Source organism: Bactrocera oleae, chromosome 4 (assembly GCF_042242935.1).
Source record: "Bactrocera oleae isolate idBacOlea1 chromosome 4, idBacOlea1, whole genome shotgun sequence".
Taxonomy (NCBI): domain Eukaryota; kingdom Metazoa; phylum Arthropoda; class Insecta; order Diptera; family Tephritidae; genus Bactrocera; species Bactrocera oleae.
In genome coordinates, this window is record NC_091538.1 from 35,337,362 (window position 1) to 35,362,238 (window position 24,877).

Consider the following 24,877-nt stretch of genomic DNA (forward strand, 5'->3'; position numbering starts at 1 on the left):
CAGACCTTAAGACACATAGGGAGTGGACAACGAATTACGTGGCCCCATGCTGCCAACGCACCACTGCGACAGCTGCCTCAACACTTGTGCAATTTGCACCTTGTTCGCGCACTGCGCTGCCACTCAAGTCAAGACCTCCACAGCATAAAAAGCTCACACAGGGAGCATAACTCCCAATCTGGCCAATCCCCCCACATTATTTATCCTGCTCCAATCCTCGTTCGAGAACCACTCAGCAACTCCTGGTTGCTCGCATAGTCCTGTCGGTGTGTCAGACCGTCATACGCTGGAACGTCGCATCAGTCATGTGGAATTCTTGCACTGGCTGGTGTCACTTTCCGTCGTGTTCCGGCCTGCGCTCCACACATGAGAAGAGTGCGTCGTATGTTGCCTCGTGCTGTAGGAGTCTGCCCCCGCATTACCATATAGTGGTGTCGCCAAACAACACCATAGTGGGACAACCGCCCCTTCGGGTTCTGCAGCTGCAACAACCCCCACCTACACGTACCTCCTCAACCCCAGTATCACGACTAGACATCCGAGACAAACCCGACTTCTACAGTTTAACTGCAACGGACTCCAGAAGAAGATCGAGGAGATAGTTGTATTTATGAGCCGGGAACGCGTATCGATAGCTGTGGTTCAAGAAACCAAGCCAAACAGCCACTTAGATCTTCTAAGTTGTGAAGGTTTCAACGTTATGCGTAAGGATCGCAAGCGAGATAATGGTGGAGGCCCAGCCTTCTTACTGCACAACACCGTGCAATATCGTTGTTGTTGTTATTGTTGTAGTCCGTTCCGGTTACGTAGACCCGATCGGTCTGATAAATAGTATAACCTGGCGACCTATGTTTACCGACTTAATTTCTGTGGACAACTGCACATTTGTTAACTTTAACAAAGTTAACTGGGCCCGCTTTACAGAATTAACTGAGAGCATCTTCACCGCACCACCCATTACGGACGTCATCGTTGGCGAGCGTCAATTTCGCAAAGTGGTCGCTGCTGCTACTGCTCGCTTTATACCGGCTGAAAGAATCGCGGAACTCCGCCCTAATTTCTGTGTAATCCTGTGAACCCCGAAAAAGGGATCTCAATTTGGAGATTCGGCAAATGGGAAATCAGCATAGGCGGACAAAATTGATAGAGCACTTGAAGTCCTGCAACCTATCCACCGAAGGAAACCCCGCCAACAAAGAGGAGTCTTATCGTCCAATAACTCTCTTTTCGCCAGTAGTGAAGACACTTGAGGCCTTGCTACTCCCGACACCTGAGTCTAGCAGGCCATCAGCATGGCTTCCGTAAAGTACACAGTAGGGTAATGGAATCGATGGCATGTGCTCAAAAGTAAACGGCTATCTCTCCGACCTTTCTCGCTTCTTCTCTGCAAGGAGCCTAACACTCTCCCGCACTAAACCCACAGCGATAATTTTTACAAACTGGGCGAAGGAGTACAGACTGGATCTACACATTTCAGTCGATGGCATTAAAATTCCGATGGTCAACAACCCTAAAATTGTAGGTTTTACATTCAATAGCTTATGCTCCTTCACTCCTCATACGACCGCGATAACTGCCAAAGTACAGAGCCGCAACAAAATCCTCAAATCACTTGCCGACAGCTCTTGGGGAAAATACAAATAAACTTTGTTGGCAACTTACAAAGCAATCAGCCGGTCGGTCCTAAAGAGGTCCTTCCTTGATTACGCCATTCACAGTGGAGCCATCAACACCTTCACCGACTCCCTCTCAGTGAATGGCGTACTAGGAGTCAAACCACCACTCATCGCAGACGTAGAGCTCGAGTTGCCACGTGAATCTAGAGTGACCCTTGCGCAACTTCGTTCTGGATACTGTAGCAGGTTAAACTCTTACTTATCCAGAATCGACCTCGACATACCCAATATATGTCCTGCATACAATGAGTTTCCGCACTAACCACCTCTCCGGCACAATATTAGCATTTCTGATGTACCAGGGAGACTTAACAATGCTTATTAGCACCATATTTTGCAAACATTGAATAATATTTATACTTCTATTTCTATTGGAGCAACCCCACAGTTGCGCACCATATGTCCATACCTGCTTAATAATTTCTTTATACAAAAGTAATTTGTTATGAATGGACAGGTTTGATCTTAGCCACTCCATTTTATTGTGAAATCCCTGTCCTATTTCTTCCACTGTTTCTATTTGACCCACTGTTTTTCAAAGGTTTATATATTCTCTTCCTACCAATAAAAAAATAACAGCCTAAATCTCGTGATTAAGTGTCGGTCGAAACATGGTATTAGTCTCATTACTACAATGTTCTTCATATCTGAGATATGTTAGGTATATAAATTAACCTAGTTAACTCAAATGTCTAAATTGGGTATGAGGAAAAAATCATCCAGTGATATGGAAATCATTACTATGAACATTAAAGGCAACATCCACTTTTTAAACGTTTTCAGACGGACGGACAGACAGTCATCCGAATTTCAACTCGTCTCGTCATTCTGATCTTTTATATAAAAGATAGATGGTGTTGAGATCAGATTCCAAGATAGCAGAAGTATAGTTTAAACTATGAAGACTATAGACATGTGTATGGTGTGTAGTGTCTAAACATTCATACTGCTATGCTACTCTATACGATACATATCTGAATGAAGATTCATAAAGAATAGCTCGGCTAAATACATTTGTTACTTTTTCGTACATCTATTACTTTCTTCTTACGAATATTACTTAAAACTATTTATTTTGAAATTTGTTACTGTTTCGAAGTACATATTTTAAATAATTCTTCATAAAATTTTCCTAAACTACATAACTATCCTAACGTCTGTCGGGTTCGCTAGTGGTATATATAACTCCATATCTACCTCGATTAGTTTTGGCTGATACAAACAACCGTTAGGTGAACCAAACTATTATACTCTGTAGCAACATGTTGCGCGAGTATAATAAATTAAATTTTATACCATTTCTTATATTGCCAACAATTTCTTCCCCAACCGTATATCACAATTTTAATTAAAACAATTTTTTTGGCAAACGAGAAATTTTATTTTTCTTATTCCGTGTTTTTAATAATATATTAAAGCTACATCTTATAGGTTAGAAGAAGAATCTATTGCTGCTTCCGACACAGTGACTGAGTTTGGTTTATTTATTTGCCGTACGCGTAACAAAACATTGATCAGATCTAAAATATCCGAATCCTTTAAACTAATGCAATTTAATATTGTTTGTACAACTTTTAGGCGCTCAGCATCTTGTTTACAATATTTAAGAATATTTGGAAGTTGTGAAAAAATATTTGTCCGACAAGAAGTATTTATTTTGGATTTTTCACACACATATTCTATAACTGAAGGTAAATTCAGCCTATCACATACGACGGAAGCAAGGTTTTCTCTTATCGCATGATCTAAAAAGTCTTTCGAATGGTTTTCCGAAAGTGCCTCAAGAAGGGTCTCCTTTATTTTAGAATCTTCGCTCATTCCCCTCGATATCATCTTGGCTATTGTGTCATAGCACTTCAACTTAGAGTCTTTGCTACAATCAAAATATTTTTGCAGTACTTCTTCAAAAGAATGCTTTTCGAATACGACTTCAAGTAAGTTGTTGGTAATCCCTAACTCTGAACTACCTTTCGATGTTTTATGATGACCATTGTTCGAAGGAAATTCTGGAACAAATTTTACACTGGTCCCGTTTTCTTCCGTGGAAAGATCCATACCACATACATTGTCATCATCAAACTCTTCGGTCCTAATATCAGTATTTGTCGGTTGACCTGCTGATTTGTTAGATTGTTGGATTGTAAATTTTTCAATTTCTATAATGCTATCTAATTTACTTCTTCGTTTAAGCGAATATTTATTTTCCATATACTTTTCCCCACTTTGTTGTAATTTATCCATATTCAGACATCTAAAACGATTCAATAGATTGAATATTACATTGAGTATAACGTTTTTAATTTGGTTTTTTTTTTATCGCAAAAACAAAATAAATATATTTATTTACATCGACCTTACCGTTTAGGCTTGGTTTTGTTTTCATCATTATGTTTTATATATTCCTTCGTAACTGACACCGGTGGGTCATGAAAACTAACCCTCTTCTTTTTACATGCTGGGGATTCAAATGTGATATCTTCGAGGCTTTCCGTACGAATATTTCTCTTCAAAATACTTGTTGAAGGACTAGCGGATGGAGAAGGAAGCCTTTTAGAGAATGTTAAAATATCTTTGTTACTAAGTGGTGTTGCTGTATTCTCGGCGCCAACCATTTCCATATCCGAAACAGTACGATCTATGCTGTCATTTTTACCTACAAATAGTCTGGGCATGGGTGTTTGCGGTGGTTGTACATCGATTTTTCTATTGCGTATCATGTTTATTAATTGTGCACCTCTTCCTGTGAGGTGTGCTGGTGGCTTAGGTCGTAACTTGGGGCTAGTGTTATTATTTGTTAGTTTACGATCAGGTGGTGATAACTATATAAGAAAATATATATAAACTATAATGAAATTAACTGAACGCTGTAGGATTTTGTCAACCTACTAAGAGAGAGTTTTTTGTTAATGTTTTTTTAGGTGAAATTTCCTTAATTGTGTCCGCGCCATAACAAGGATTTGTCAATTCGGTATAATTACCCTCTACGCAGTCCATATGGGGATCTTGCTCTACATCACTAGACTGCGTTTTTGATGTATCTCCGCATACCCTTATTGGAGATTGTGTGTGACACGCTTTGAAATAAAAGATAAATTATATATAAATAAACCGACCATAAAGTTATTACATATTTCGGAATTTTAATTTGTTTTTGATGTGATTGCTGGTCGAGATAACGAAACAAATAAAAAGAAAAAATGTTAATTTCGGTTGCACCGAAGCAATAATACCCTTCACGAATACAAAAGAATACCATACAAGAACTTAATTTTGATCAATCAGTTTGTATGGCAGTCGATATGAACATTTTCTCCGGAGAGTGTAAAGTTGCCTTGAACAATACACAATACAAAATTTCGTGAAGATATATTGTCAAATAAGTTTTCCATACAAGGCAGTTTTTATGGCAGCTATAATATATGCTATAGCGGTTCGATATCGGAGGTTGACAATTGAGCAGCTTCTTGGGGAGAAAACGACGTCTGCAAAAATTAAGGTCGATATCTAAAAAAAAAAACTGTGGAACTAGTTTGCGTATATACAGACATATGGACATGGCTAAATCGACTCAGCTCGTCACGCTGATCATTTATAAATGTATAAACTTTATAGGATATATATAGGACAAACTTTATATAATCTGTTCAAGGTTTAATTACAAAGAAGAAGTTTTAAACTACGAAAGCAATCTTAAGAAAATATGTAATTAATAAGTTTAGTATACAAGAACTACCATATACATAAACAATTTCCCCTATACTTACTTGATTCATGATTTATTATATTCGATACTTTTGGATTCACAGCTTTTATTGTCAAAACTTCCACGCCGACTTCGTTGACCTGAAATAATGAAACGTATTATTTACCTATATTACTGGTCAATACACTGATTTCATGACAACCGGATTTAGCACCCCGTAGCTCAAAACTATGTCTGTTCCGACAAATGAGCAGCTGAAGAATGAGCAGGTGAGAAAAGGTTAGGTGCAAAATTTCAGATCGATACCTCAAAAACTGAGGGACTCTATACATATATACAGACAGACAGACAGACGGACCGTTCCCACGACAGCCGGGTCTAAGTAACCGCAACGGACCCGGATTTTTATCCGGCCAAGGACTGTCAACTAAGCTCCATTCCTTGATATTACTACAGGAATGTTTTCAGTCGCTACAACAACAACAACGGACATGGCTAAATCGACTCAGCTCATTATGCTGATCATTAATATATTTTATAGGTATAATTAGCTTTTCCGATATTAACTCCAACTAAGGTGAAAAAAAATATTTGAAATAAAACATAGTGCGTTTGGGATATAAAAGGATAAGTTTACATTTACATCAAATTCCTTAAATAAATAAAAAAAATGAAAAGATAAAAATAAAAATCCAAAAACAGGGTTATTTGAAATGTTCACATATATTATGAGAATGGAAAAGGTGTAAACACAAAAGTTGTAGTATTTTTATTTAGGCCGTTATTAATATTACCGGTTAGATAAACCGTTGTTTACCCTAAACAAAATACAAATTTAGATTATATTGTTAAAATTTGCATTATATAATTTTAAATCTTTATTTTAAAATTTAACCTAAAAATAAATAAGCATATTTTGATTGAGTTGTATAATTAGGGATACCGGTATATACCTTGCCACAGCACTAGGTTAATATACAAGTAGTTATTTCGGATATAAAACAAAATGTAGTAATAACGCCAAGGCAATATATAGCTAATAGTATGATTTAATAAGATAACAAACGAGCATTCGGTTACATTAAAACTTAGCCGTTTCTTACTTGTTAAATTAGATTTTAGAGATCATGGATTAAAAATTAAATTTTATTTTGTTAATTCTGATTTGGGATTAAACATTGAAAATAAAAAATAGTTTTGTTTAATTTAATAGTACTTGTTACTTCTGATTTGGGATTAAACATTGAAAATAAAAAAGTTTTGTTTAATTTAATAGTACTTGTTACTATTATTTATAATTATAAATAAATATAATAGTTATAATTAACAAAATAAAATTTAATTTTTAATCCATGATCTCTAAAATCTAATTTAACAAGTAAGAAACGGCTAAGTTTTAATGTAACCGAACATTTTATACTCTTGCAACTTGCAAGGATCAAAGCCGGCTAAACATTTTCAGGTATGGCAAAATTTTATTTTAAAAATGTTGCGAAAGAATTCAATATTTATTATTCGACTATTTTATACTAAGTTGTATTTTATTTAAGTATATTATAGGTCATGGACTCACTTAGTTTTATTGTTGTAGTTTACTTCGCGTCGGCTAAAATTACAATATATTAAAAACATCTTCAAATGTGATATAAGCTCAACCGGAGAGGCTAAATTTAATATATTGAGATGATGTGCAAAACGTCAACCAGATTATGGCAATTCATTATATCAGGGAAATGAGGTTTATACTAAGGTTTACACCAAATCCTTACATATTCAGCGCTAAATTATTAAATAATTTTTAAAAATACTTGTTCACTTAATTTCATTAAAATATCACACATTTTGAACAACCAAAAACGTCAAATCAGATGATGGGAATTCATCATATTAGGGATATGAGGTTTTTACCAAGGTTTACATATTCAGCGCTAAATTATTACAAGTAATAATAATTTTTATTCGGTATAAGGTTTGTAAAAAAAATAGCAAAAATAATTTTATGTGCATATGGAGATAGGGGTAGTATTGACCCAATTTGGTCAACCAGATTAGTTATATGAGGGTAGGGCAAGTTTTCACCCGTTATCCTATATAAAGTCAGTCAGCAGTTTGAAAATCTTTCCATTATGTATATGGTCAAGAGAAATATTGACCCGATTCAATTCATTTTTGACATAATATTATCAGGATAGGGAATTTGTACCAGAAGTTGGCATATGCAAAAGCAATGTCGCATTAGTATCGATCAGGAGTTATTGAATGACGTCAAACGATTGATTTAGCTCCCTGCGACTTTTTTCTATTCCCAAAACTGAAGAAACCAATGAAAGGTAAGCGTTTGATGAGATAAAGTAAGAATCAATTCCCACAACAGCCGGTTCTGCGATACCGGAATTGACCCGGATTTTATCCGGCCAAGGGCTGTTATTTCGGCGATCTAACCCTGTTTAGATCGGTGAGTTTTAGATTAAGTTTCTCGTCTATGGAGCAACGCCTAGCAGCAGGGTTGCTCCGTGTCCTCCTAACCCGTGCTGGCATCGAGTTCAACCCGGGCCCCGAGGAATTTTACTGCTGCGTTTGCGCTAAAAGGCTCCATACAAACTCCACCTCGGTTAGGTGCAATACATGCAATGGATGGAGCCATCTTAAAACCTGTTCAGGCCTTAAGACACCAAGGGAGTGGACCACAAGTTACGTGGCCCCATGCTGTCAACGCAATAATGCGACATCTGCCTCAACGGCTGTGCAACCTGCACCAGGCGATGTCGAGCTCGAAATATTTAATATATACATCCCCCCAGTTACATGTTGCCCAACAGGATATCAGCCGAACATAGATGCGCTACTTCGTGGTGAAAACCGTTTGGTGCTAGGCGACTTTAACGCGCAAATCTTTGGCATTCCTGCCTGTCAAACGATCGTAGGGGGATGGAGCTGGCGGAACAGATAGACGATTCGAGATTCTGCACAATGAATGACGAAGCCCCCACCAGAATTATGGGCACCTGTAATAGCTCGCCAGATATTACCATCGCTAGCGGTAGTCTGATAGATAGTATAACCTGGCGACCTATGCTAACTCTCGCATCAGACCATCTGCCCATTTGTTCTTGCTTCGGCAGAACATATACTAAAATTGGAACGATACAGAGAAGATTAGCATGGCCCTGCGCAAGGATGACACGCAAAATCGTGAAGCGTTCCACATTTTTTTTTTTTTTTAGCCTCTGCGAATGGCAGGCACCTTGCCGTGGTGCAGGGGCTTAAGTCGCAAGGCATTCTCGGCATCTCCCAACTGGTGCGAGCGGTGCTTGCACCCTCACACTGGTTGTCAGGAGCCGTATGCGTGCGACAACCAGGAGCTGGGTGTTATGCGACTCCCGTGCCCATTGGGTAATTTGCAGCCAGGAGGTAAATTCGGCTGTATTTTAACGGAGCCTTCCCAACATCGGGCCGCATTGGGAAGTAACGGTGGCCTTACCGCGTCAAGGGGCTCTGGCGCGGCTTACTCTCTGTTCCCCTTAACAAAAGCTGACCTGACGGCCAGAGTCGTACGAACAAGATGAACAACAAAAACCACAACAACAACAAACGGAACTCGGCAACAACAACAGCAGACGACTTTGGACAATGCTAACGACATAAGCAGCGGTGCAGGTAAGGGCGAATCAGGGGCTTAACGTAAGTTCAGCTTCCTGGACGCCCTTTCGCCAGAGGAGCGAGCGCTGTTCGAGGAGCATGCCAGGGATAACGATGATGACATGCCCTTGTGCAGCGACATTCAGCAGGCGACTTGCACTGCGGCCGTTGCGGAAAAAGAGAACCCCATGGAAACTCTCTCGAGCAGGAGCAACTGCTCGGATGCAGAGGAGTCGCAACGCGCGACCTCCGGTGGGGCTCGCAAACGAAGAAGGAAGAGGGGAGGCAGACTACCCCCCTGCCACCAAAGGGATGTCCGGGAGGACAGGACGATCCCAGAAAAAAGGGTATGAGCGGTGCCAGCCTGAAGTGGTACCTGAGGCACCTCCAGGAGGGAAGAACTCCGGAGGAAGCCGAAAACCTAGCGCGGAACAGGGTGAGAGGTGACAGCACTTCCCCGGCTTCAGGAAACCAAAGGGGTGGTAATACCGCGGCCATTAGGAAGCGCAATGGCAACAATCGAGGCCACGGCCCAGTAAGCGCAACTCAGCCCGCAGGCCGAGGTTGCGAAAGGGCAGCTCCCTCGACCACCCAAGCGGCGAAGCGGACAGCGGACAGCTGACGCCGCAGGAGCCGCCCAACACCAAGCGGCAGAGGAGCAACGTTGTGGAGGGACAGCGCAAGTATGCAGATGCCCTCAAAGGCATTCGTATGGCTGTGCTGCCGCTGAACTACCCGGCGGAGTTGCTGGGGTCAGAGGAGCTCACCGTGCTCCAAGATTTGCTCATGGAGGAGGTATTCAGAGGGTCTGGATACAAAGCCTCCTTCCATTGAGTGTATTTTAAAGGTCGGCTTGTTGGCTGAGGGAGATCGCTCCCAAGCTGGCAGGCTGGAATGGACCCATCCTCTGCGCAAAAAAGAGGGACGAAATTCCGCCTATGCATAGCATGACGGTATTCGTCCCCAGATGCGCAGGCAAGCCATACGAGTTTGCTCTCGGGCTCATCCGCAATCAAAACGATGGCCTCAATACATCGGCCTGGCGGGTGACCAGCAGCAATGCGGAGGATTCAGGGTGGAGGCTCAACCTCTCCATAGATGACGAATCGTTCAAATTCGTCAGGAAGGTGAGCTTCCGCCTGAACTATAGGTTCAGCTCGGTGGTCCTAAGGCCATTCAGGCCTAAAACGATCACCGAGGGCGATGCAGGAGAAAAAAGCAGGTGGATGAGGTTGCGACTCATCCCTGCGCAAGTACGTCGAAGCAGGCGGCAACTGCCGAGACATCGGTTGAGGTCCCTTCCGAGAAGACGGCCGAGCAAGGGGGGCGCTACCCTCCACTCAGGAGCTTCTGGAGGGGCTCACGAACCTGGCGGGAGACATCGCGGAGGACGGTGAGAACGAGGACCAGTTCCTCATGGAGCCGATCCTGTAGTGGGGCCGCGCATAGAAGTTGCCCAGGTAAACCTGCACCACGCGGCGTCAGCCTCGGCGGTTATCGGGAGCAGGTTTACGACGGATGGTCTGGGCATACTACTGATCCAGGAGCCATGGGTCAATAAAGGAGAGGTCAGGGGCCTCAAAATGGAGTCAAATGAGGTAATCTGGGATCTCTCAAGTGAGAGACCTAGAACCTGCATAGTACTTAGGAACGGTATTGATTTATTCTGTATTTCAGAGTTCCTAACACAGGACCTGGTCGCTGTACAAGCCAGGAACGACGAAGGAGCACACTTCGTCGTGGCAGCGGCCTATTTTCCGGGGGGAGACTCCGACGGCACCCCCAGAGGCAGTTGGCAACCTAGTAGAGTACTGCAGACGGAATAAGCTGCCCCTCATCATGGACTGTGACGCTAATGCCCACCACACCGAATGGGGCAGCACGGACTGCAACACACGGGGTGAGTCTCTTATCGAGTTTATAGCCAGTAAGAATTTAAGTATAGCAAACGTGGGGTGCGAACCCACCTTTATAACTAGTGTCAGAAGGGAGGTGCTTGACATTACTCTCAGTAACGAGTCTGAGATAGGGCTGATCTCACAATGGAGAGTATCATCAGAACCCTCCATGTCGGATCACCGTATCATAAGATTCGTGCTGGGGATGGGGGTCAAACAACTCCCCCCCAAGCGTATCCCTAGGGACACGGACTGGGCCGCTTTTAGGGACTCGCTTGAATCAAATGTTAGCAGTAGGGAGCAGCTGGATAGAAGCGCAACGGCTTCTGGATTGGAGAGCAGACTGTCTGCCCTAAACCAATCCATTATAGAGGCGTATCACAGCAGCTGCCCTTTAAAGACAACCACCAAGAGCAGTAACTGCTCCTGGTGGTCTAGTAAGCTCTCAGTACTAAGAAAAACGGTGCGCAAGCTGTTCAATAAGGCTAAGCGCACCGGAAACTTGGAGGATTACAGATGCAACCTAACTGCTTATAATAAGGAGATTAGGACCGCGAAGCAAAAGAGCTTTAGGAAGTTCTGTGAGAGCGTCTCCTCAACCCCAGAGGCACCTAGACTGCATAAGGCTCCGGCTAGAGGCAAGACGGACACACTACTAGCGATTAAACGATCTGATGGGACCTATACGTCCAGCGCAGAAGAAAGAGCTACGGCTCTTCTACTAGCGCATTTCCCGGAGACGATTCAAGAAGACCAGTTTCGACCTATGGTGGAACGAAGGCCATCACGCTTGGACTGGACAGTCGCAAAACAGCTCTTCCCTGCAGACTCCATCAAGTGGGCTCTGGCCTCCTTTGAAAAATAAAAGTCCCCGGGTGCGGACGGTATCCTTCCAGCTTTTCTGCAACAGGGGGAGCAGGTGCTACAGCCCCACCTTGTTCGGCTGATGAGAGATAGCCTAGTGCTAGCATATATCCCAGAACCATGGCGCACTGCAAAGGTGATCTTCATACCCAAAGTAGGGAGGAAAGACTACTCATTGGCGAAATCATTCAGGCCAATCAGTCTTACTTCCTTCCTACTTAAGAGTATGGAAAAGATCATAGACGACGAATTACGATCGAAGGTGCTGAAGGCTTCACCTTCATGCGAAGCAACATGCTTACAGAGCAGGCAGGTCAACAAACACTGCTCTGTACCAGCTAACCTCAGAGATCCAGAATTCGTTAGATGGGGGCGAGGTGATGCTATTCGCCTTCCTCGACATCGAAGGTGCCTTTGACAACACGTCTCATGAGAGCGTGTTAAGAGCACTGGAGAAAAGGAATGTGGCAGCACCAGTGCGCAGATGGATTGCAGCCGTACTGCGCACTAGGGTGGCGGAAACCGCAGTAGAAGACACTAAAATTCGTCTGGGCACAAAAAGAGGTTGCCCACAGGGTCGAGTGCTATCCCCCCTACTTTGGAGCCTAGTTGTGGACGATCTCCTTGAGCGGCTGACTAGCAATGGAATCCGCTGTCAGGGATATGCGGATGACATTGTTATCTTAGCTAAGGGAAAATTTGAAGACACACTCTGCGATATCGTTCAGAGGGGACTGGGACTGGCAAAAGATTGTGTAGAGGGGTTGGCTTAAACATCAACCCTGCTAAAACTACAATCATTCCCTTCACCAGACGGAGGTCACTGCCGGGCCTCAGAAATATATCCCTGGACGGCAGAGTGGTGGAGATGGCCAGCACGGTCAAGTATCTGGGCCTCACGCTGGATTCCACTCTACGATGGAATTGGCACGTGGACCAGACCCTAAACAAAGCTACAAAAGCATGGTGTGCAACCGAATTGCTGAAAATCCTGGGGGTGCTCCCCAAGGACAATCAGGTGGATGTACACCATGATCGTGAGACCGATTATCACGTATGGAGCGGTATCGTGGGTTTCTAAAGCATCGCAGACTTCAAATACCCGATGTGAGGAAAGTCGGAAGAGTGGTCCCACTACCGAAACCTGGGAAACCTGCCAACAAAGGAGTCCTATCGCCCGATAACTCTCCTTTCCCCAGTAGCGAAGACACTTGAGGCCTCGTTACTCCCGTCATTCACTCACCACCTGAGCCTAGCAGATCATCAGCATGGCTTCCGGAAAGTGCACAGTACCACCACAGCACTAAGCGTCATAAACGCCCAGATAGTTCATGGCCTGAACCAGAAGCCACCCTGCGAGAGGACGATCCTCGTAGCGTTGGACTTGTCAAAAGCTTTTGACACAGTCAATCACACAACGCTACTTGAGGACCCAGAACAATCAACGCTCCCTCCAGGGCTGAAGCGGTGGACTATGAACTACCTGAGCGGTCGGCATTCATCCGTACTGTTTCGAGGTCAAAACTCCAAACTTAGGAAAATTAAACAGGGGGTTCCGCAGGGCGGTGTCCTCTCTCCACTACTGTTTAATTTTTATATTTCGAAACTACCCCAGCCACCAGCGGGAGTTTCAGTGACCTCGTACGCTGATGACTGTACGATATTGACGTCGGGAAATGGAATCGATGGCATGTGTTCAAAAGTAAACAGCTACCTCTCCGATCTTTCTAGCTTCTTCTCTGCAAGGAACCTAACACTCTCTCCCACTAAATCCACAGCGACTATCTTCACAAATTGGACAAAGGAGTACAGACTGGACCTGAACATTTCAGTCGATGGCACAAAAATTCCGACAGTCAATAACCCTAAAATTTTAGGCGTCACTTTGGACAGTCTGTGCTCTTTCACTCCTCACGCGACCGCGATAACTGCCAAAGTACAGAGCCGCAACAAAATCCTCAAGTCGCTTGCCGACAGCTCTTGGGGAAAATACAAATAAACTTTGTTGGCAACTTACAAAGCAATCGGCCGGTCGGTCCTAAAGAGGTCCTTCCTTGATTACGCCATTCACAGTGGAGCCATCAACACCTTCACCGACTCCCTCTCAGTGAATGGCGTACTAGGAGTCAAACCACCACTCATCGCAGACGTAGAGCTCGAGTTGCCACGTGAATCTAGAGTGACCCTTGCGCAACTTCGTTCTGGATACTGTAGCAGGTTAAACTCCTACTTATCCAGAATAGACCCCGACATACCAAACACATGTCCTGCGTGCAATGAGTCTCCGCATGACACTAACCACCTCTTTGCATGCCCAACAAACCCCACTCATCTAACACCCTTCTCCCTATGGTCCGACCCCGTCGAAACAGCTCGTTTCCTAGGCCTCCCGTTAGATGACCTCGACGACAACGAAACTGGAATTTATCACCCAAACGGCGACTAGGTAACCGTTACAACAACAATAACAACAACAACAACATAAAGTCAGAACTGATAGCCGAAAAGCGCATTTCAGAAGTGCTTAGAGGATTGGAAAAAGCGTAGGTACAAGTGTATTATATTCGAGGGGGATAACTTTGAAGGGGATAAAATAGATATTGATGAATAAGTACCTTTTAAAAAAATTCAAAATTCATTACAACAATTACAAGTTAATTGAAAAATGAGTGCAATATGTATGTCCAAATACGAATTTATAGTATTTTTTAATAAAAAAAAATAAGGGTATTTTGAAAATTACTTCGCACATCCATAGATAGATAGATATGGATAGAGGTATGCACCATAACCTATGGTCTATTGTGCTCTCCCTTAAGTCACAACGACTCATCTAGCCCCAGCATATTGATAAACTCCAATATTCTTCTGGGTGCTAGTGAAGCGATGCGATCCCTGTTTGGAAACATGGATCGCAGGACCTTAATTCTGCGTCTGCAGACTGCTGTGCAGTTCATCAGCAGATGTTCAGGGGTTTCCGGCTCCATGTCACAGAACCGGCAGTTTGCAGAAGAGACTAAGCCCATGTTGAATAAAGGCTTATTGAGCCTGCATTGTCCGGTGTGGAACGCGACAAGTAGCCGAAAGTTATTACTCGGGAGATTAATTACGGTTTTAAACCGTGAGGTCATAACCCCCCAACAACAACCTGGCATGACGCATGCCTTGGAGATGTTGCCAATGTCTCTCCCTGCCTGCTCTTTCCTCTTTACGGAGCAGCGCTTTAATGGTGTGTGGACAGCGGTTGGTCCACGCATGGTTCTGGTCCTACCATTTTCGTGGAGGCTGCAGAGCGGGCCAACTCGTCAGCCAGTTCACCCATACTATACTGTCACACTACAAAAGAATAGAATTATTGAAAAAATTTACTTTCCGCTTACGGATTTGTTATCTTCGCGTCAAAATAAGACGATTTAAGAAAAATTATTTATTTCGCGACCTCCTTCGTTGGGGGACCTAACTTATACATTTACCAATAATTCTTTACTAATGCATTGTTTCATGTTATAAGTTTGCAACAAAAGTTATATTAATGCTTTATAAATTAACACTTACCTGCTTGTTGTCGATTTTGTCTACCTCAATTTGTAGAGATGAAGAATTTACATTTTCAATAACTTCTATAATGTTTCGATCGATACTTTTATCTGCCGTGCTGTTAGGAAGATCCTCAAAACAATCTTGGTTTTTGTTCCTGGATTTCCCCAAAATTATTGAATCATTATTTAGATACTTTGCATCGGAGGTGGAATTTGGTACTCTAAAGAAACTGTTTTCAATGGAATGTTTCTGCCGTGTATAGGGGTCTTCTATAACAATTTCGTTTTGGTCCTCTTTAGCTATAACTATTTTTTTAGGTGTCCAAGGTTTTATTAACGAATCCTGCGACTGACTCATATCGTTATATAGTGCTGGTATGTTTGTCTTTTCTGCTATGCGCTCCTTTTGTCTATCTGTTAGTTTTTCCGGCTTAAGGCTCCATACCGATGGTATGATGACATACACGTCATCTTTAAATAAATCTAAAACCTGAGTTGCGAAATTTTTACTCAGGGAAGCACGAGTAATATTTATAACAGAATGTTTCCACTCTTCATAAAACTTTGAATCTACGCCGTCTTTTGATGACATGTTTATAGCATCTTTAAGTGTAGATTTAATGGCCTCCACCAGAGAGCTACTTTCAGGTAATTTTAAACCGTGGAGAACACATCGAAAAATTGTAAGCAATTTTTCCTTTTCTCTTTTTGTCATTTGTTTTTTAATCAACTTGTTTAGGAGAGCAAATAATTGTTCAAAGTGTGTCGAATAATTGTTGGAATCATGTTTGATCACTTCATCCGCATACGCATTAAGAAGATTAATAAAAACTTCAGATTCATAACCAGTATCTAAAATAGCGTTTAAAACGTTCCCTGTTTCATTCAATTGCTGTGATCTACCAGTAGTGTTTTCTGTAAGTTGTAACAGATTATGCCAGAGCAAATAGAACTGTTCATCAAAAATAGAATTATTGCGATATCCAGTAAATTCAATTACCATGCGTAACGGCCATAAACTCCAGGATATTAATGAATGAACGAACTCCTGCGCTGTACGACCAAAGGAGTTATTTCTTAATAAATTTACCATTTCCGAAGAAATATTACGCCATATAAGGAATTTTACTTCAAAGTACTCAAAACCTTCATCATTTGGTGTATTGATGAAATAATCAGCTACCAACTCCACAGCACGCCAACAAAGTTGGTTTGGTAGAAAAGCATCTAAATTAGATATTTTACCGGTGCACTGCTGAATAACATTAGAAAAAAGAAAATCTTTTCCAGTGGTTAAAAATTTTACCAAACATTGTATTATTTTAATGTAATTTTCAAAATCCAGGATAGAACGTGATAAACGAAGTCCTTCAGTTGCAATTATATTAGCTGCTATTGTTATAGGACTACTGCTTTTTGCAATCATTTGGATTAAGCTGAAACAATAATACTCATATGATACAGACATATCATTATTAATCATTATGCGAGTTGCACTTTTGGTCAGTATATTTAGCAGTCGTTGTTCAATATCACTCCGTTTTTCACTTTCGACAATCAAATTCGAGGCTTCCAAAATAGCATAAAATATTGATTTCCAATGTTTTTCAACAATTATTGAAGTTATCAATTGCGTATCTTGACACATGAATTCTAACTCGTATTCCCGCAATAGTTTTTGTACAAATTCATCCCGTCCTTTGCACACTATGGCTACTAGGCATGTCAATGCCAATTCTCGTACAGAAATGTATTGCTGGGCTATTCCTAGAGAGCTTTTTGATTGCGACCCAAAGCAAAATACTAAAAATGATTCAACAACATTTTCAAAGTTATCCTCACTTTGTGGACCTAAACATGTTATCAAATACCACCAAATACGTAATTTTACAGCAGCGACATAAGGCGTTTTAGACTGTGATGATTTTAGAGGAATACACACAAGTTTTAACCGCTTGGGAGATGATAACTGATTATGATTTGCAAAGATTTGAATTAGTAGATGCCAACAAGTAAACGCTTCTGCTCTTACTGAGTTATCTGGACTACGAAATCCAAGCTCAACAATAGAAAGAAACAAATTTATAGTGCTTGCACTTTTCAAGATTTCGCGATCCAACAGGCGAACAAGTATACACCATATTCGATGCCAATATTGATTTCGGTCTTCTCGAAGTTGGTGCACTCGGGATGCAAATTCCTTCACAATTGCATTTTTTAAATTATTCCAACAACTATGATTTGGAATATTGCCAATATCTAAAGTTAATAAACCTTGTTCCAAAGCTGATACAGCACTGCCCTGTACCGTCGAGTTGTCATCAAAAGCTAGCGGAAGTATATCTTCTACCCAAAAACGTACTAATTCATCAACAGAACAAATCTTTCCAATTGCAGATGAAGGAGTGCTTTTACTCGTGTTGGCTAGCAAATCCAACATCTAAAAATTAAACGTAAGTTCACATATACTACCAAATATTAATAATTATATACTCACATTACAATACAAGTGCGTTTGATTATTTTTTAGTATTTCTTTCGAGGAATTATAAACCTCATAAAAACCTCGACCTAAATTAGAATCCATTATCAAAGCCTATTTTATTGTCAATAGACGTTTCATACACAAGCTTATTTTATGCGCGCGAAACCTTCAGCAGATATGTTTAATAATTTTATTCAGTGATGCCAAGTCAAGTTACAATCAGAGATGCCAAGGTTCCGCTAATTCATAATTACGCTTGTGCAGATATACATATGATTGTATATAAGATTAATATGATAAAAGATGTACATATGTACATATACATATATTGTAATAAATTTAATCTCTATTAGGAAAGTATATTATGTAAAAACTAAATAAAATCATTAAATTCCCAAATTGACTATAAATATTATTTCGAAATTTCATAATTTAAAAGATCTTATCAGTTTTGCATGCATTCATAAAAATTCGTAAAATGTTATTTATATCAATAAATATGATTGCATATTAACGTATAAAAATATAAGCCAAAAGGCTAACATGCAGCTGTCATATCAAAGCAAGTCTCTGAGCATAATTTTCATACAATGCTCAGCTCGTTCACTCTCCACTGTTAAAATTTCTCCTTCCGAGCCAAAAGTGGTGAAATCCTCTATTAAAATCTTGTCAGGTTTTGACAATTCACACGCTGGTCCGCAATTGAACCTTCTCTATGATATACGTTCTCTGGTTTTATTCGCAAATGAGGAGTAAGAACGTTATATCTGTTCTTTTCATTACGATAGATGGCAACACCTGAATTTCGAATTTCATTACGTAGAAATCTCACAACAAATTCAAAATTTGATACTTGTACAGGAGGTTCTTCATCGCTCATAAACGTTTCAGATAACATCAAAATATTCGTATTTTTGAAGACTCGATCGGTGAAATCATTACGGTGTGCACGAAAACTTCGACACTTATATACCATTGTCGAAATGTCTTTTTTTCGAGTTAATAAAGTCGAATACATGTTTATCTAATGTGCAAATTGGATTTCCCCGCAATTTGATTATCTGATATCGCAAAGCAACGCACAACCGATCATTACAAACGTATCCAATGTAAAATTCATTGTATAAGCCTACAAGTAACCAAAGAATCAGCTGTTTTCCTATGTGTGTGAAACAGCTGTGATCACCTGATCGAATATGCCTTTTTTGACACAGATTTTTAAATAAAAGGATGTAGTTTAACAATTTGTTTATGAACATGTATTCGTAAAGGAAATAATAATGAAAACTTTCAAGAATATTATCGAAACAAATGAGTTTTATTGCTTTTCCTCACCACCTCTGAGGTTGCAAGATTGGCGCGTTACCGATCACAATAATATTTTTGATAAAATTGGAAACATTAAATAATATTTCAATACAATAAATAATACTATGTAAATTGAATCTTTACGAATTATAACAACCGAAAAATATTTGAATATGTAATGAAAACATTCTTAAAGTTATAAATTTAAAAACTTAACACGGCAACACACTATAGCTGATTTGTGTCATTTGGACGTTTTAGTAGTAGAATATTGGTTGGCAACCCATACCAAGTGTGACTTTAGTAGTAGAATATAACTAGGCAGCCCGTTCCAAGTGTGACATTTGTGCGTGTGTATTAGCGAAAATCTTAGGATTGGTTACTTGCAGATTTATACAATGGTAAAATTTCTTGTGTTTGTTAACTGTAATGATGTACAAGCCTTCAATAAAAACAACTCTCGACATGGCAACGTAAACTAACTGTTGAGATTGAACCTTTTAATAGTACTATACTGCTTCATTGAAAGAATCGTCAATTTGAGAATCGTCAATTCACATGCTGGTGTGAATGAATAGTGGTTCCTTTTAGTTGAAATACTTTTTTGTATATTAAGATAGATAGTTGCATTTCGACGACCAATGGGAACAGCTTAAGGATTAATATTGTTCGCTGTAACGAATGTACGTGGCTCCATACAAGCTTTTACCCCAGTTTTATCAATTTTCCTATGGCACCGTTTGCTAATCCATTATCATGTAATACTGCCCCATGACGAGTGTTCGTCGTTGTAGTAATCCACCGGTGTTAGCAGGTAATTTTTTCATGTCAAGAGCTTTACGCGCACTTTCAAGTTGCTCATCATTTTCACATTCTAAGATGAAGTCTACGGCTTCAGATATAATCTGATCTTGGTGATTTCCTAATACTTGATGGTTGTATCTCTCGATGGTTTGGTTGGAATACGCCAGACGTATTCCATGAGGGTATAGTCGATCAGCTTCTTCTTCTGTTACAAATTTTTATTCCACTAGGATGAGTTCTTCATCATTCAGTCGATCTCCATTCCCAATTTAAGTTAATATTGTCGAAAACACAACATTTGCTTGCAGCATGACTTGGACGAGTTCGTTTCCAAGTTTGTTAACCACCGATTGCTTAAAAATTGGTGCAAATTCGACAGATGGAAGTTGCCACAGACCTCCAACTAGAATAACCTCGAGCCCGCGACAACGTATCTGCTTTTCCTGTTATTAGTTTTAATATTCTATCGATTCTTTCTAAGAGCTCCGCGCAAACCATACAATGTCAATCGAAATCAAGCGAATGTGTTGGAACAGTGATCTGAATTGCTGTAATGTTTCAGAACTCAAACCATTATCAATACTGGTTGATAACGACCAAGCATTATGAAGCACATGTCAGGTAAGCATTGCAATGTGCGATAGTGGTTCCATATTAGTTATAGATTTTTATGATGAGATGGATGACGAATATTTTTCCACATCCGGCTAGGCCCGTCAGGAATATCAATAATGGTTTAAGTTGCTGTGATGTTAAATAATGAATAGTTTGTAGTAAAATTGATAATTTTTCCCCGTTGGTTGGTCGCATAAGTTGACAAAATTCCTCATTTGACATTATTCTTTTTCTTTTTCCAAAACCACACAAATTGTATTTGTACTACCGACTGTACCGACTACCAAAGATTACACCAACGAGTTATTCTCATTACGAATAATCGCGAAGGTCAACTCAGCCGAAGTGCAATGACTAAGCTTCGCCCCGGAGTATGCTTTGTTCAGCACACAAGCAGCTTGTTTAAAGTAGCTAGATAGAATAGCGGAATGAAAATTTTAGTGGTTGTTTATTTGCGTACCAAATTTACCGGGATTTATATTTTATTCAAACTTTACAATAAAGGTATCCGTTAAACTTAACCACAACTTTATGTAAAATAACAATAATAAAGTTTATACAAATTAATAAAAATCGATCAGAATCGGAGGTAACAGTGTCCAATGGTTGTCAGCGAATTGAAAAGGAATTGCGCGCAGCATCACTACCTAGTCAAATCAGGTGTATAAGCAAAAAGTCGAGTTGCGCGCAGAATCGTTAATATTTCGAATGAGGACTATCTGCTGCGGAGACCATCCTTTTTGTGGTGGTGTACAGGCGCGATGCTGTGGTGTGTTGTGTTGTCCCGTGTGGTGATGTATGAGTGTGGTGTATTGTAGTGGGTTATACAAGGGTGTGCCATTATTTTCCGGGTAAAGTGGTGTACTTGGCGGGAGGAGTTTATACTCATTTAAACAGTGGTGATTCGGAATTTCTTGCTCTGCTGCGCTAAACGCGGTTGAACAAATGCGCTTCATAATTTTGCTGGTATATATGTGAGCTTCACTCACTTTTCTGTACTCAATAGTGGGCAAACACTCTAACCACTGCGCGTTAAACGTTTAACGCAACCTTTTCCGAATTCCCATTAGAAGTTTCCCTTCAAAAAAACGATGAACTGGCATTTTCCTTAGTTCAATAGACGAGCTAAGATAGGTTTTCACAAGCCAATATAAATATTCTTAATAATAACCCAACGATTACCCTCCTCCCGCCCAACCGACGCGAGGGGCGCAATCCGCATACGTGCGGAATTAGCCGAGTCAGAAAAGGCAAGAGAGTTTTTTAAGTGTTGAGATCTAAAACTGCTCAGCTACAGAAACAAAAATTTCAACAGCCAAGCTCATTTATTAAGAGAAAACAATAAAGTATTTTTAATTTTGAAAAGTGAGTCAGATAAGTCAAATGTGCTGGAATCAGAATTAAAATCATGACATATACGGCGGAATGGCTCGTTTAGTTCAAAATTTGATCTACAGCATTTTAACAGTAAAGGTCTAAACTGCCTCGAAAAGCGAATCGGGATATTAAATTTAATTTCAAACAGGAGAAAAGAACTGCAAACTGTTCCATTCAAGATTTTCACAAAGAATATTATGCCAAGCATTTCCCTACGACTAGAGAGTGTAGGTAGATTAATTAGTTTTAAACGACTAGTGTATGGTCTACTTCCATTACTACACTTACCCTAGAATCCCATCGGAAATGCGCTAAGGCGAAAAGTAAAAATTGTTTTTGAACATACTCTAACTTGTCAGAATGGATTTGGTAGTTAGGGTTCCATACAACAGAGCCATGTTCCAATATAGGTCTAACTAAAGTTGTATAAAGTGTTTTAGTAATATACGGATCTCTAAATTCTTTAGACCAACGTTTAACAAAACTGAGGACAGCTTTTGCTTTCAAGACCATGGTGTCAATATGAAGACAAAAATTAAGCTTAGGGTCCATATTAACTCCCAAATCAACATAGCTAAAAACTTGCTCCAGAGTATGGTGTTTTATTTCATAAGAAGAGGGGTGCACAGATCTACGGGAAAAGCACATCGTCTTACATTTATTCAAATTCAATAGCAAATTATTTCTATCACACCATGCAACCAAATTGAATAAGTCTGTTTGAACAGACACCTTTCCTCAATTGAAGTGTATGATTTAAAAAGCTTTACGTCGTCAGCGTATAATACAATTTTTGAGAATTTTATTACTGAAGAGATATCGTTAATAAACAACAAGAACAGAATCGGGCCAAGATGACTACCTTGCGGAACACCTGAAGAAACATTAATTGTATCTGAAGGTGTATCCTCAAATATCACTCGTTGTGTTCTATTATAAAGATAGGAAGACACCCATTGAAGGAATCTTGGCTGAAAGCCCAGCAGATCAAGTTTTTGTATGAGAATCGAGATATTTACTTTATCGAAAGCTTTGCTAAAGTCTGTGTATATAACATCCGTATGCTTATGTTCCCTAAAACCCAATGATACATGGTTTACAAATTCAAGTAAGTTTGTTATAGTCGAATTCCCTTTACGAAATCCATGCTGAGATGAGGAAATTAACGGAGAAATCGAAAAGGTTATATGGTCAGTGATGATAGCTTCAAAAGTTTAGGTATAACTGATAGTTTTGCGATACCTCTATAGTTTGCAATATATACCGTGTTTAAGATAGGAATTAAATATCCTTGTCAAAGGCAAGTAAATATATTTGGCACTATTTTTTAGGAAGCATGAGGGTATCATGTCTGGGCCATAACTAAAAGATGGTTTTAACTTATTTAAATTAAGTAGGACGTCTACTTCAGAAATAATTGGAGCGTTAATTAAAGTATTCGAACACAGCACTTGCTGATAAGAAAAAGTTTTGGAAGAATTATTACAGTAGTTTGACTTGAAAAATTCTGCAAACATATTGGATATAATATCATTGTCACTTGAAATGATAGATTTGAATTTCATTGCGGACGAAAATTTGGAAATCCTGCGTTTGGAGTTGACGAAATCATAAAACGATTTTGGATTACTTACAATATTCTTTTTTACTTTATTTAAGTAACTATTATAACATTTTTTGTTTAGGTCAAAATATTGTCGACGCAATAGAGAATATTTAGAATAGTCGACAAGTGAGCAGGTTTTTTTAAAATGTTTAAAGGCTCGAGTTTTTCTGTTTTTCAATTTATATAACTCTTTCAAAAACCACGGACTTATACTTTTGCTTTTATTAACAATTACTATTGGAACATACTTTTCAAATAATTTCCTAATAATGTTATTAAAATGAGAGACACTCAATTCAATGTCCCCATTATAATTAGGCCATGTTATTGTAGAAAGTTCTGTATTTAACTTTTTAAAATTAGCTTTTGCAAAGTTAAACCGAGTACAGAAGCACGAAGTTTGATGATTATTATCCCGTACATTGCCTGAGATTTCGACAGAGATTTCCAAAGCAGGATGATATGAATCCTCTGGTAAAACAAGAGGATTACTCTGAATAACGGAACACTTTGCAAAGGTATCAACGTATACTAAATCTAAGCATTTACCAAATTTATTCGGAATCAAATTAATTTGGTTCAGACCCAACTCGGACATTTTTTCGAAAAACTCATTAAAACATGACCGATTGCAAATCGGCACGATATAGTCATCGAAAGGTTTCCACGAAGCACACGGTAAATTGAAATCACCTAATACAATTATTGAATCTGCATTATTTGCCATCGAGGCAGCACTATTTATTAAAGAATCATGCTGCATGTACATATAAGTCCGAATGGGGTGGTATATAAGATAGGGTTAAATAAATAAAGCAACTATTAACGTATACTCTAATACATTTAAATTCAAATGAGTCGGTCCCTAAAACAAGAATATTTTCAGATGGGATAGAGGAATGCACGGCAAATAGAACACCTCCACCGATTCTGTTCAGTCGATCACATCTAAAAATTTGAAATTCGCTGTTTAAAATCTCATTATAAAAAATGTGAGGTTTTAACCAAGTTTCTGTAAATCCAATTATATGGAAATTAAAATTGAAACTGTTCAAATACAAGTCAGTTAATTTTGTATTAAGACCTCTAACATTTTGATAATAAATGCTTAGCGAATTTCTACCAATCAGTTTTTTTATATCGATGGTTGCTTTTGGTAATTTAACAATGTTTTCCTAAGTTTGACTTCTAAGTTTAGGTTTAAATTCGCGTACAAAAGCCCAAGGTGGCCAGAATGAACTATCTAAGATCTTTTTGAATGTTTCAAGATATACGTCTATTTTAAACGATGATATACTTCTATCATAATTGAAGTTAAATTTACGTATATTGATATCATCGATTTTTAAACGTGACGAAATGT

At 39.7% G+C, this 24,877-nt stretch overlaps 1 protein-coding gene and 1 non-coding gene across 4 annotated transcripts; one reads left to right on the plus strand and one right to left on the minus strand.

The window, feature by feature from the left end:
• Window positions 1-3,033: 3,033 nt before the first annotated feature.
• On the minus strand, window positions 3,034-17,982 carry Rif1 (Rap1 interacting factor 1). 3 transcript variants are annotated; one of them, XM_070107670.1, is made up of 7 exons: window positions 17,817-17,982; window positions 15,336-17,759; window positions 5,441-5,519; window positions 4,563-4,750; window positions 4,035-4,495; window positions 3,854-3,927; window positions 3,034-3,790 (listed from the first exon to the last, which is right to left on the minus strand). In XM_070107670.1, the coding sequence occupies exons 1-7, from the start codon at window positions 17,904-17,906 to the stop codon at window positions 3,102-3,104; spliced, it is 4,005 nt and encodes a 1,334-aa protein (XP_069963771.1). In that variant the 5' UTR covers window positions 17,907-17,982; the 3' UTR covers window positions 3,034-3,101. The 3 variants fall into 3 exon arrangements, with proteins under 3 accessions (XP_069963771.1, XP_069963770.1, XP_069963769.1); XM_070107669.1 differs by having other exon boundaries at window positions 3,034-3,793; XM_070107668.1 differs by having other exon boundaries at window positions 3,034-3,927; window positions 17,817-17,981.
• On the plus strand, window positions 8,486-8,591 carry LOC118683843 (U6 spliceosomal RNA). Its single transcript, XR_004979684.1, has one exon. It is a non-coding gene; the product is annotated as a U6 spliceosomal RNA (small nuclear RNA).
• Window positions 17,983-24,877: the final 6,895 nt, after the last annotated feature.